The 13,108-nt window shown below is 38.3% G+C and overlaps 2 protein-coding genes across 6 annotated transcripts in view; one reads left to right on the top strand and one right to left on the bottom strand.

Moving 5' to 3' along the window:
* The window catches only part of LOC131433660 (6-phosphofructo-2-kinase/fructose-2,6-bisphosphatase), a 52,539-nt gene that overhangs the window by 6,819 nt on the left and 32,612 nt on the right, over positions 1–13,108 (bottom strand). For 3 of the 5 annotated variants that reach the window (XM_058600163.1, XM_058600162.1, XM_058600161.1), the window contains exons 2-5: positions 4,343–4,629; positions 2,003–2,137; positions 326–583; positions 42–260 (exon numbers count right to left, since the gene is read on the bottom strand). In XM_058600163.1, the coding sequence (XP_058456146.1) occupies positions 42–260; positions 326–583; positions 2,003–2,137; positions 4,343–4,629 (899 nt within the window). Of the gene's footprint in view, positions 1–41; positions 261–325; positions 584–2,002; positions 2,138–4,342; positions 4,630–4,769; positions 5,431–5,566; positions 5,610–13,108 lie in introns of those variants that run through there. The other 2 variants (XM_058600166.1, XM_058600164.1) reach the window with 2 other exon arrangements.
* LOC131433661 (uncharacterized) lies at positions 991–2,015 on the top strand. The gene is made up of 2 exons (XM_058600167.1): positions 991–1,812; positions 1,876–2,015. The coding sequence occupies exon 1, from the start codon at positions 1,054–1,056 to the stop codon at positions 1,657–1,659; it is 606 nt and encodes a 201-aa protein (XP_058456150.1). The 5' UTR covers positions 991–1,053; the 3' UTR covers positions 1,660–1,812; positions 1,876–2,015.

Genomic DNA, 13,108 nt, shown 5'->3' with positions numbered 1-13,108 from the left:
TGTTTCTCATTCTTGGTGGATACAGATTCCTTGACACTTACAGCATCGATTTCGTTGAGTGCCTTCCAACGTTCCTGTGGGGCGTTGACGTCGCTTACGGTTTGAATGGTGCGCTTCAACCACGAGGTCCATACTCGGAGTCCTTCGATGTGTTGTTCTGAGATGTACTTGGACAGAGACTGAGCATACTTCCGTCCTCGCTCGCTCAGATTGGAGTCACCTCCAATCAAACCCTTGAGGTTATGTTCACTTTCACCGTGCTACGGAACAGAAGAAACGTAGGGCTATTAGATTACGACTTTGAACAGAACTGAATCAAACTAACCCGCGTCAGATAAATTGTCCTTGGAGTGATGTGAATATTCATCAGGTAGTAAACAATTCGGGACTGGATGTGTCCTTCGTGTTTGTGAACGACTACTTTCTCGCCGGTGTTGTAGATTTTCATGTACGACAGTTCCTTTTCGATTTCTTCGTCAAGCGGCTCGTAGCGTTCCTGATAATGTTCGATCCGCAGCCGAAAATCGGACAGCGCTTCCTCCATGTTCATGTTTCGATAATCCGGGCTGCTTACCTTCACTTCCTGGGAGGAGTTTGCATGATACATGATACAAGGAAAATGAAAGATTTATTTGGAATTATTTTATCGCATGGTTTTCTCTACGAAACGGCTATGTATGATATATGTACTGATTGAATTTTCTTCTACAATCTTCGAAGTGTGAGTGTTACATAATGGAAAGTGCTCAAAATGTGAATATTTGTATTCTCATCTGTGCAAGAGCCAAGACAGTTGAATACTTTTGTAGTAGTACTAAAGGGAAAACAGTTCTAATTGTGTATTGATGAGGAGTTTCATCCAATTTGTTTCGGACCAATTTGATATCGGTCACCATGCTTGCGTCCTTTGAAATGCATCGAAAACCAAATCAAAGCAATCATGTGCAACAAAGTCGTTTCGGTTATTTTTCATTTGGTGCAACACCGGTTTCAAATTGTCAGTCTACGTGAGGCTCTTGAACAGCTAGCGAAAATCAGGCAAACAAGACAAACATGAATACACCCGTAAGTCATCGACGACCGCAAACGGTTTTCCGAAGAAACTATCGCCCGAAGGTAGTGAAAACACAACACGATCTTTCCTCTCTGCTGATCACCCCGGACTTCGCTCCAGAGCTGCCCATTGTCAACAATGAGTCTACATTGCGAACGCCCGGAGACAAACCAAAGCTCCTGTTCTCGGCCCTGGACCGTACCGGTTGGAGCCATCGAGTGGAATACGCGGTAAATGAGATTATTCGTGATCAAAGCGAATGCCAGAAGGACAAATCAGTTCAGGGTGATATCAACCGGATGTTCGAGGCCACTATGAGCACGGTGGTCCTGATCGCATCCGGTGATAGCAACGTTTCCGAAGAACATCTACTCTGGAGCGAAGCATTCTTGCGAGGAATTCGTGATAGCTACGGAAACCATCCACCAAACGTGCGCAAAATGCTTGGGTTTATAAAACACTTACAAGATTCGCTTTCCAAGCGAAATGAAATCACCAGGAATGGTGACAGCGGTGATGTGAGTGAGCTATTGGTTCGCACTTACCGCGATCATATGCCCGCCAACGTGACATTAACAAAGGTCCCACCACCGACGACAGTATGAGTGGTGCGAATGTATGTGTGTAACCAAACACGCAACAGTGTTATACAGTGGTTTACGACAGAAGTACACACGTTGGAATGACACAGAATGTTTTGTTTTAGGAAATAAGGGCTGTATTCATAGTCACCTCTATACCGTTCGATACCAACGGCGGTAAGTATGCAACACTTCTGAGCTTTGTCTTTCGACAATCATGATTTGTTCGAAATGTTTCAGTGAAGGATCGAGAAAAGGAATGAAATCGAACAAAGAAAAAAGGACAGAGAAAAAAGAAACAAAATAATAATGAATGTTCAGATGAAATCACGTTCAAATTTGTAGTAAACTTATGTTCATGCCGTACCATTATATTCTGCTCGATGATTTGAGGGTCGTCACAAACGGATTCCACGAAGAAAAGCTTGTAGCCCATTTTGTGCACAATAATTTCCTTGATCATGTGGCGTCGTTCGCGGGTAGAATTTGTAGCATCGAAGACCTGTAAAGGAGTGACAAAGAGAATTATAAGTCTATTACGAAGACATTTTGTGATCTCGGAAGCTGTTTATTTTCCAATAAATGCTTTAAATTACGGAATCGTCCATGTTTACAAAATCCTCTCACTGTACTTCGATTTGCGATATCACTTAAAACTTGTAGAAACTAGCAAGAAATCTATTTGAAACATTCGCAAACATTATACGGTTATCTGAAAAAGTAATCGACTCGGATATCAATCCCATATCGATTTTCGACATTTTTGAATTAGCTTAATGTATGAAATATATCCTTAATATATTTTTAGAATTTGGAAGTATATTAAGGATTTAGCTAGCAATAAAAATGTTGGCTAGTTAAACAAAATATGTGTGTGTCAAATAATCTCACTAGGTTTTCTCGGAGATGGCTGAGCTGGTTTTGACAAACTTAGATTCAAATGAAAGGTATCATGGTCCCATACGAAATTCCTGAGTTTCATCCGGATCCGACTTCCGGTTCCGGAGGTATAGGATAAAGTGCGTTCAACATTGTACACCGTCACTTAAACCGGCGAAACAAAAACGTAAAAAATTTTCTAAGCTGGTTTCAAAACTACACAAATCGATTGTCATTATCAGTTGGCAACAAAACAAACCGATTCCGGCTATCCTGGTTCCCGGTATCCGGTTCCGGAAGCACCGAAAATAGTGGTCATATATACCAAAATGGATCTCACTCACTTTTCTCAGCGATGGTTTGACCGATTTCCACAAACTCAGATTCAAATGAAAGGTCTCATGGTCCCATACGGAATTCCTGAATTTCTTCCGGATCCGACTTTCGGTTGCGGAGTTATAGGGTTAAGTGTGTTCAACATTGTAAACTATCACTTAAACCGGCGAAGCAAAACACATAAAAAAATTTCTAAACTGGTATTAAAACTACACAAATAGATAGTCATTATCAGTAGGCAACTAAAAAAGCTCTAGGATTCTAAATGCTAGTCATCTCTCGTGGAGTAATCAGAAAGTACGAGTTCTTCATGATGAATTCTCTGCTGGTTTCAGCCAGTTTTTATTTCCATTTACCCAACTAGTAGTTGTCAATTTCTCAGGCGAAACGACATAACATGGAATTTCATCCGAGCTATCATGGCACTAGGTCAGAGCATACCAATTAAAGCTTCAAAACGTTTTATGACACTTTTTGTCTTGCTGTCTAGCAACAACCAACCTCTAGCATGCTATGCGTAGGAGTGAATCGTTAGCTATAATTTCGCTTCTATTTATAGATTCGCGTGCTTCCAACAGCTTCGCTTTTGCGTTGATTGACCAATCAGAGCGATGCTTTCCCTTCGATATATCGCTTACTCCTTCAAAACCGTCGTCTATGGCAGGGAAATCCGATATGCCGGAGATGTTTAGCAGACAAAATAGGACACTGTTCGCTACTAATCTAAATTTCAATCATTTATAATTGAAAATACGTGGCTTGATACATTCAAATCGAATGTTAAAAATATTTTCAATCAAAGAATGAAATAATATTAATAATTGATACAAAATATACTGAGCTGTAAGTGTTTAAAACCTGACCACATTTCTACGTGTATTTTTCCTTGAGTTTCTGATTTGCACCCCTATAAAGAAAATAAAGATGTGTTCCACATTAAAATAATTTTCACATTCTGGGTCACTGTGGAGAGCGAACTTATCTTCGAAGCTTTATGCACTCCAAGGTTAAAACCGGAGAAAAATATACCACAAAAAAGTCTAATAATTGTGCAGACAGTATAGTGTTTTGAAATTACTGTTTACGATCAAACTTATTAATGACAACCTGAAACATAAGTATTGTTTCATCATCTAAAGTCGTTCTAAACTGAAAAGGTCCAAAATGCTTTCTCATATGATAGTTGTTACAGAGATTTTGATCTGAGTATACACAGATAAAAATAAATACTCGATTTCCAATTGATCGAATAATAATAGAACATCGCTATTGGTTACATCTAAAAGGCATCATCAATCATTCGATACACTCGACGTTCCATACGCGATGGATTAGTGTAATCCAACATGTGCTATGAATAATCTAATAATTTCTAATCATTAGCTTCTTATCAGACATGTGCACCATTCTCCATATTATTATTCCAATACCCCCTTTTAAATCTATCAACATCAAAATTCTGCAAAACAACCCGTCACAAGTTGACTCTTACCGCAACTTCGCCTCCATTCTCCAGCCACTGGCCAACATCTTCCAAGGCCATTTCGGCGCAGTGCTGACGGATAGCCATTGCGGCTTCGTTGTCCGGTCGGAAGAACTCGTGACTTCGGTAGGCATCGGTCGCGTGCCTCCGGTATTCGCCCAGGTTGAACACCTTCGTATTGATTCCGATCCAGTTCAGGTAGCGGGACAGTTTCTTGGAAATATACGTTTTGCCTCTCGCTGGCAACCCTACCATCGCGATGACATGCGGACTGTTTACATAGTTGGCCCGTTCACCTGGGAAGAAATAGAAGAAATCAGAGAAAAAATCGATTAGCGACTTCCGAATTGAACAAACTTTCATATTATTATTTTCCGAATGAATAAAAAAAAACACAATAATATGCCAGAGAAGGGGAAAGAAGCAGTTTGTATACCATTGCCGAAAGTCTCCTTGTTGAGAAATTTCCACCCGAGCGATTTCATAGTATCACTGGTTTTATCATCAGCCGCCATTGCGCTGTGCGACCGTCTTCGTACGGCGTCGTCACTAAACTACTAAGATGCGAGCTTTAATAATTTGTCAAACCGCACAGCAATTGGAAACAATTAAGAGGAAATCGTTGTCACTTTAGATATTAATGGGCGTTTTTTCCAGAACCTGAGGCGTTCAGCCGACTCACTCGTGTCCAGTGGATGGCACTAATGGTCGTTCTACGTAACCACTTTGAACTATGTTATGACTATTTATGGCAGTAAGAGCAATGTCTTTTCTATTTGCTTATCAGTTCACGATGAAGGTGTTCAACTGACCGGGGAAAGGTGGCCTGATGCTATATGCTATAGTTTTTTTCTTTTAAATTATTTAACTCTATAGGTTTTATTCTAACAGAAACGCGTATGCTATGTATTGAGAAATTTGTGCTATTCAATGAAACACAATCGACGAAAAACTCTATTTTTTTAACACATATGAAACACTCTATTCGTGCAAAAATTGACTACTTTTTTCCAAAGCACTGTCTAAAACGAAATTATTATTGTCAGTGAAGGAACCGCACAACACCGCATTCAACTTTTCGCGTTTGTAGCTGAAAAGAGAATATGCGCTTCGGAGGTATACCATTGATTCGAGATGACAACGACGGGCCCAGTCCCAGAGAACGTAACAGTCAAGGTCAGCTAAGTTTTATTTTGTAATAACTGTTTCGAGCTGAATTTGTCAAAATATTACCATTTTGCGAATGTCTCTCTTCCAGCATGCTGTGACTGGTTGCATAATTTCGGACGACCCCCCGAGCGCCATCATTGCTCTCTCCTGTGATATGCTATTTAATCGTCGTCGAACGAGGAAAAGAGAGTCGATGCCTTCACTGTACAACTGCAAACCAACGGCGTCTCGTGCCCATTGCTTTGATGATGTTTCAGTGAAATCACTACAACATAGATGTGAGCAATGCTCAAACACGTGTTTGTTTCAGTTAAGCACTGTCAGTTGGTTGTTTATTTGCAAAAGGGGTGGCGGTGTTAGTGAAAGTGAATGATTTATGGAACCGAACGACAGATGGAAGCAGGTGGGTTTGTATGTAGGGTGACCAGAGAAAGTTGCTTCAGTCGGGTCATTTTGTACGACCATTTGGTAACAAATGCTGTCAATTCTACTATCGTTTCACACGAAATCCAAAAGATTTGTGGTGTGATGTGAAGTGGAGCCACCATCAGTTCAAGAACTTACCAGTGAATGTGAGTAGACTTTCAGTAACCCCGATACTATTACCACAGACTAACAGACAGGACACTCAAATTAGATTCTTCAATCATTTTAACGGTCATTTCGAATATTCCTTAATTTGGGACAGTACTCACATGTGTCATGATGGCGCCACGTTAACCTATCAAAAACATCCTGTCTGTCATCTAGACTGTGTTTATTTTTTTCATTTACCGACAGAGTTGCCATTCATGCAGAATTACCTGTAATGTATTGATTTGTATACGTCCATGCGAATTTCATGCAGGATACAGATTTAATACATATTCACTTGCTTCTGGTCTGCCGCCACTTAATTTCGGGTGAAAACTACCAACACAATAAAAAATAGTCTAGATGAACAATGTTGAGTCAAATAAATGGTTACCTTCCAACATCGCGAAAAAGTTAAATATATTATCAACGTAATCCAATAATTTATTGCGACGATTCATTTTCAAAAATTTTAATGAAATCAGGCATCCCTGCAAGCAGCTGATCGGTGCTGACAAACGAGGGGAAACCAACTAGTAAAAAAACTTTTACGTAACACAAGGGGTGTACCGATAGTAAATAGTTCGCGCAGTACAATATAGGTGGAACTAGTGCATCACGAAAAATTATTTTTATAAGAATTTACTCATACTGTCATGTCTGTTAGTCTGTGCTATTACTATAGCTGTTACCGAAAAGTGAACAAAAAGGTTTGGGCAGATATGTAAGGCTTTCATGGGAATGAGAGATGCGCTTCCAGCCATAATATCCAGTGCACGAATGAAGTATATCGCTGTACGTGCTTGAACCCGCCTGATGGTTTGTTTGAGATGGGTGCGTCAGAATCGTGTCAAACATTCAGAAGAAAAACAAGTTTCCTTCAAGTGACTATCCACAATCCCTTGTCCAGTCATCAATTCGTTTGATGCCCTGATGCTCTCTCCCCTTACGTCCCCTTGACAAATATTTTATATTAACATAATGTACTAGCTGACCCATTGAACTTCGTCTCGCCCGATTTTTTTTTTGAATTTATGTTTTCAGACAGTAAAATTGTCAAACGTCTTATGCTGTTAATGTATCTTTCCATTATTTTACTGATTACTTGGCTGCGATGAATTCATGAAAAAAATTGTGAATATGTTAAAAGCTTTTGTCACGCAAAAATTAAGCGAACCGATCGCCACATCATCTTTTAAATCAGTGCATCGAATAGCGATTGTTGATCTCTCTCAAACTATGGTTTCGACATATGGAGTAAAAAGGGAAGAAAAAATAACTAAGATGACTACTTTAAATTGATTCCACAAATTTACAAAAGCCACCCTAGCGACTTGTAGTTCGTCACTTCTCGCTAGTCTGGTGATATTATTTAATCGTGTTTGATGAATGTTCGTAGCGTGACAATCACAGGAAAAAATTTCGATTAACAATTAAGCGATAAAACTTTATTTTTCCTTTTAATCTATGACTTCTGGTCAGTCAGTAATTATGTCGCTGCTCGATTGGCGTCACCCGGTGGATACGTGCTCTCTTACAATGCCATCACTTTCACGTACATACGACATGAAACATGCAATCATATCATATGATCAAATTACAACACAATTAAAGTTTGCGACAAGGAACGCGTACGAAGTGAGCTGCAAAAAAACAAATGAAATCCAAAAGATTCGTTTTAAAAGCAAGTTATGTTGAATTGCAAAATGGCGTGGCAGTTCAATATGTACTGCCATGCACTGCTGAGTCGAAGGCGAAACATAAAAAATGAGATTAAAATTATTAGATCACTAGGAATATCATTTCATGACGTTTTGCTTTTAAATTGCACTATACCGGTGGCAAGAATAAACGAACGAAATTAATAAAACTCATAAACAGTAACGCAAACTGTTTCAGTGCAACCTCCGCTACGCCAATGCAGTTTAATTTAAAAACAAAAACACTATTACTCAGCAAGAAGGCTTACCGGCTCAATGCAAATGTATAGAGAATTATTTGGTCGATTTGAAAAGCTGATGGTATGGGAAAATTATTTTGACATAGAACTACTTTTCTTTCAGTAGTATATTGATACGGGACCATTTTCGATAATTTTACACAGCGAAAGAGTAAGAAATTACTTCAGTTTGATTTTTTAATAATGTTTCCGCTGTTCTATTATTTGCTGTTTTACTAATAAAAAAATGTTAAGTTTGTTATCAATATCTCATTTATTACGAACACATTCTCTAAATAGTTAAAAACCTATTCTTATTTCATCTAGTGCTGTAGTGCCTTTCACTCGACATTCAAACAGTCTCAACAAAGCAATTTTTTCATTAGGCTAATTTTTGAGCCTAATTTGGGCTTATTTTTTGACACAAATTCATTCAGATTGACCATCATGTTGCCTAATTGTAGGCATCAAGCCAGCAAACTGTTTTGTACTCAAATGGTCCTTACTTGAATACAGTCCAATGTTAATCTCACGATTACGTCTCTGACATTATCTATTTCAAGTTTTTTTTCCAAAAACTAAACTTTTTTTTTTGAATTATTTCATAAAAGTTTCCACTCAGCATTTTACATTATGGTCCTTATTATCGGTATCACTTCACGGTGGAAATCAAATGAAGTGAATGTAGGTCCTTATTACGGAAATCGCTTCTGAGAAAAATGTAATTACTCAGGTGAGCTTGTTATTATTACGAACATCACATCACCAAAATTTTGTTCTATTTTTTCAACATTTTTTTCACTACAGTGATTACTTCACTGTGCGTGATATTGGTACTAGGTAAAATCAAGTGAATATGACATGATATGACAGTGAAGTGAAAGTGAAAGTGGAAGTGAGAACGGTAATAAGGGCCAATATATAGGCAAAAAAATCATGAAAAAAATAGCACCCAAGCAGACCATACAATTTGTGAAATGAACTACTTTGAGAGTGATGAAACACAACTCAACAGTCTGAACTCCGTACTAGTTCATAATAGCCAAACATAATAACGCTCAGTATAATAATAAAACCAATAATCCCATATAATTCAATAAACAAAGCCACTCGAACGACCTGAACATTCGAGCCTACTTCGCAGCACTTAGCTAATTTAAGTGAAATGACGATGCTGAAAATGTCCAAAGCCGTGACAGACGGATGCAAATGTGATGACCTTGAAAATTCTCTCCATTCAGTGCAAGCTTACTGCTAGGAGCGTCGTTGTTGATGGTGGTGCTCCATGACTGTTACATAAATGCGATGCAGTTTGCAGCACTCTTCACGCGGTGTGACCAAAAGTTCGAGTTTCATTCTTCACACTCTCTGCGAGCGGGGTCGGCTTTTGTTTACAACTGTGTTCGGCTGGGTGGGTGTCAAAGGATTATATTTCGCTTTTCCACTAATAATGTTCTTCGGTTACGTTCTCATTCTGTAAGGTTCAATCGAGATTATTATATAACCGTTGAACATTTCTTCAAACTGGAACCTCTCCGTTCAAATGATTTTACTTCTGCTGGATTGAATGCATTGAGCGTGGGGAAAAATTGAATAATCAAGTAGAGAAATTCTACATCGTATATGCTTTCTACACCCACATTTGATGACTACCCGGCTCGCTTGTTACAAGTTCACGGCTATGAATAGACGAACAGCAGACGCAAACAATATTGACATTTTTCCCGTCACTCGTCTAGCAACTCTAAGGTTGCTGTCAGAGTGAAAGCGTCACGCGAAGCGTCGAGGCACGCGTGCGAGCTAGTTGCATTTGATTAGAGTGACTCTACATTTGATCAAAACAAACCTGTCAGAGTGAATGCGGTGCGAAAACAGTACATCGCATTAAATCGCTTCGTTTCTCTACGCGACATCCACCTAAGCTGCTATTTCGGGTACCGAAATGATATATTGGATGCTTTATGTTCAAAATACATGCAAAGGCTTCTAGATTACAAAAGCTAAACATTTTTTTAATTGCTTCAGATAGTAAAATTCCAATTATGCAAGCAAGTGGAAATCGTCAAATTTCCGAATGCACGCCAAGGACCAAATAATAAAAAAAAATCCAATATACATTTGGATGAAAGTGACTAAATGCTATGAGTTTCCCCAAAAAAACTAAAACAATTTACTTAAAAAAGGAATGCATATCGTCTAAAATAAATTTGTTGAGATAAGACTAAACAAAAGTAATAGCGAAATATACATTCAATTTGCTTCTGAGATCGAAGGTAAGTAAAATCGTAGCAGACAACAGCATCATACACTATATCGTGCATGAATATAGTGCAATAAAAATTCGCATTCTTGATCTTCCCCCAGAAGCAGGACAAAAATTCAATCGAGATAGTTTGGTTAATATGAAGAGATTGTATCCATGGAGTGGTAATAGTGGAAGATTTTCTCTCATGTGACTTTCGATTACGACAGAAGATGGTTTTGTAGATCACTTATCAACAAAGGAAACCAGATAACCATTGCATCAATACTGTTAGTAATTCGTTCTCACTGGCAAGCCTTACGAGAAAACGAACAAATATACATCTACACTCAAGAGCAATCGAGCTACCTTATCACCGACCCCAACTAACCCCATTACTTCTGAGAAAGAGTAGTAAAATATCCTCTTTAAAAAACTATCATATGTAATGCATTGTATAACAAGGTACACTTGCTTTGCGGACAACTAGTCAAACTCATGGACAAATAACAGCAATAAGACAAAACGGTTACTGGCGATAAAAAATGGATCTATTGCTATAATCCAAAACGTCAGGCAACGTATGGCATGCCCCGGCCATGCATCATCACCAACGTTCAAAGTACTATATTCATGACCTGAAGGTTATGCGCTGTACATGGTGGAAACAACTGGGTGCGGTACGTTATGGGCTACTTCTAGTATCAACAAGTGTTGGACTAACATTCCTTCCCATTCCTTTGGCGATCTACGGGGCTGGCGCCGGCACCGGTACTGATCAATGAATTCTGGGGTTCCCAGAAGATGTACATTGAAGGATGATTTGTCAGTCCCAGGTTTGTGCATTTATGACTATTATTCGGAAACGGAATCACCCAGTACGGTGCACTTCTTACCTGAATGGTTGTTCGTGATGAAATGAGTGAAACAGTTCTTTTACAATTCGATTGACCTGTTGAAGTCGTACCCACCGCAATTTGTCATGGCTTGCTATGCATTGATCATTATGAATTCGTTTGTACCTGAGTTTGGTCTGAGCATTTAGAAATTCTCTGTACAATTTCAGTTAATCCCGATCAGTAACGGAGTAGCAACCAGGGGTGGTCAGTCATACTCATGCTTATATATTTCTAATTTTACATTTTCATAATACTTGAGTTTCACGCGCTTGAGGCAAGCCTCCTAATCAATTTGATATACAATTTGAGCGTATCAACAAAGACGACATATTTAAAATCAGCCTCTGGACATGCTCAATATGTCGAGCATTTAAGTTTAAATTTATAAATGCTGTCTTTCTTTTCCATTTATATTTTTCTACCGTTTCATATAGTGCCCCCTGAGATTATTGTACGATTCGGCGAAATGGCTTTCGACGATTTTACCCCTACAGCGAAATAACACTTTCGGTGAAATAGTTTTAGAAGAAACGTCGATAAGAATGTTTCACTTTAGCTTCGATTTAATCGGCTCATCTAGTTTGAGATATGTGTGTTTTTTTTTCTTTAAAAAATCGACTCTTTAGGACTTTGGATATTTGAATTGAGATGAACTGTAACTTTTAATTTAAATATCAGATACCAAATGTGAATCATAGTTCGAGGCGATATCACTAATCTGTAGTTGCATTGCAGCTTTCGAATGAGTACAAGTTTGCTCTAATCTCATCTCCGAGAAATTAGTGCAGATAGCAAAAGTGTAGGAAATCCCGGAAAAAATTTACTAGCCCTAATCCCAGTAAATCATGATTTTCCTGATTAAACAAATAAAAAGTTGGAGGCAATATTCCATTTTGTGTTTAAGTGAGAAGTTCAGTAAAAGTTTTGAAACATCGTATTGTTCCACACAGGTTTTATGGTACACAATCCATTGGAGGTGGGGCCAACATCCCATGTTTCGTTCAACAATTGTAAGGGTTTGGTAGCAATTTTCAACTGATCAGAAAGCATTTCTTATTGTTATCAACAACTGCACATCGAACGGATGCTTTTGCTGGATTTCTATTAAATTTCAAAATGAGTTTGCATAATATGATTGCAAAAGAAATATCAGGTAACATGTTTAATAAAATTATGAAAAATTCTTAGGAGCTTTCTAGTTTTCGAGTGGGCTAATGGTTGTCCTAATTTCATCATAATTTGTCTCAGTAATGTCGTCTTGGGACAATACTTGTGTTGTAATCTTGGTATTGATTTCAATAGGATTCACAAAATTTAAAAACCTGTCGACTTTGACCTTTTCCACCGTTTGCAATGATTTGAAATAGTCAAAAAGATTGAGTTTTTATCTTGAAGAGCTAGTACATACGAATAACATTAGTAGCAAAGTAACAGACGAAATAAAGATGGAATACATTGAGCTGGGTGGTACTGTTGGTTCTAAAGATGAATATTTGGACAAATTGTGGATGAGGTTTTTAAACGTCGTTCCAAGGATTATCTGAATCTTAAATGTTCTATTAAGCGAATCCTCATACTTAAACAAAAACGTTTTGAAAGTCTTGTGGCCCAGCGTTTCGTTGATAATGCTATATTGGATGCTGAGAGCGTAATTAACAAAACAGCTGTCGAATAGAAGAAACGGTTTCTAATCAAGATCAGAGCTTATATTTTCACTCTGCAGATCTCCACCTGTTCACCCTTTTCACAACCGGAAGTCGGATCCGGATGAAATTCGTATGGGACCACAAGAAAATCGGTTTAACCATCTCTGAAACAAATGATCGCTCAAAAATGTACATACATACACAATTTCTGATCTTTACGAACTGATTCGAATGGTATATGACACCATAAATCAAATAAACATAGATTTCCCAGTGTAATAGTAATGTAGTTGAGCAACCCGTGAC

The sequence above is a fragment of the Malaya genurostris genome, chromosome 3, assembly GCF_030247185.1.
Source record: "Malaya genurostris strain Urasoe2022 chromosome 3, Malgen_1.1, whole genome shotgun sequence".
NCBI lineage: Eukaryota > Metazoa > Arthropoda > Insecta > Diptera > Culicidae > Malaya > Malaya genurostris.
Note: the sequence above shows the minus strand (reverse complement) of the source record. Positions and strands in the feature narration are given on the sequence as shown.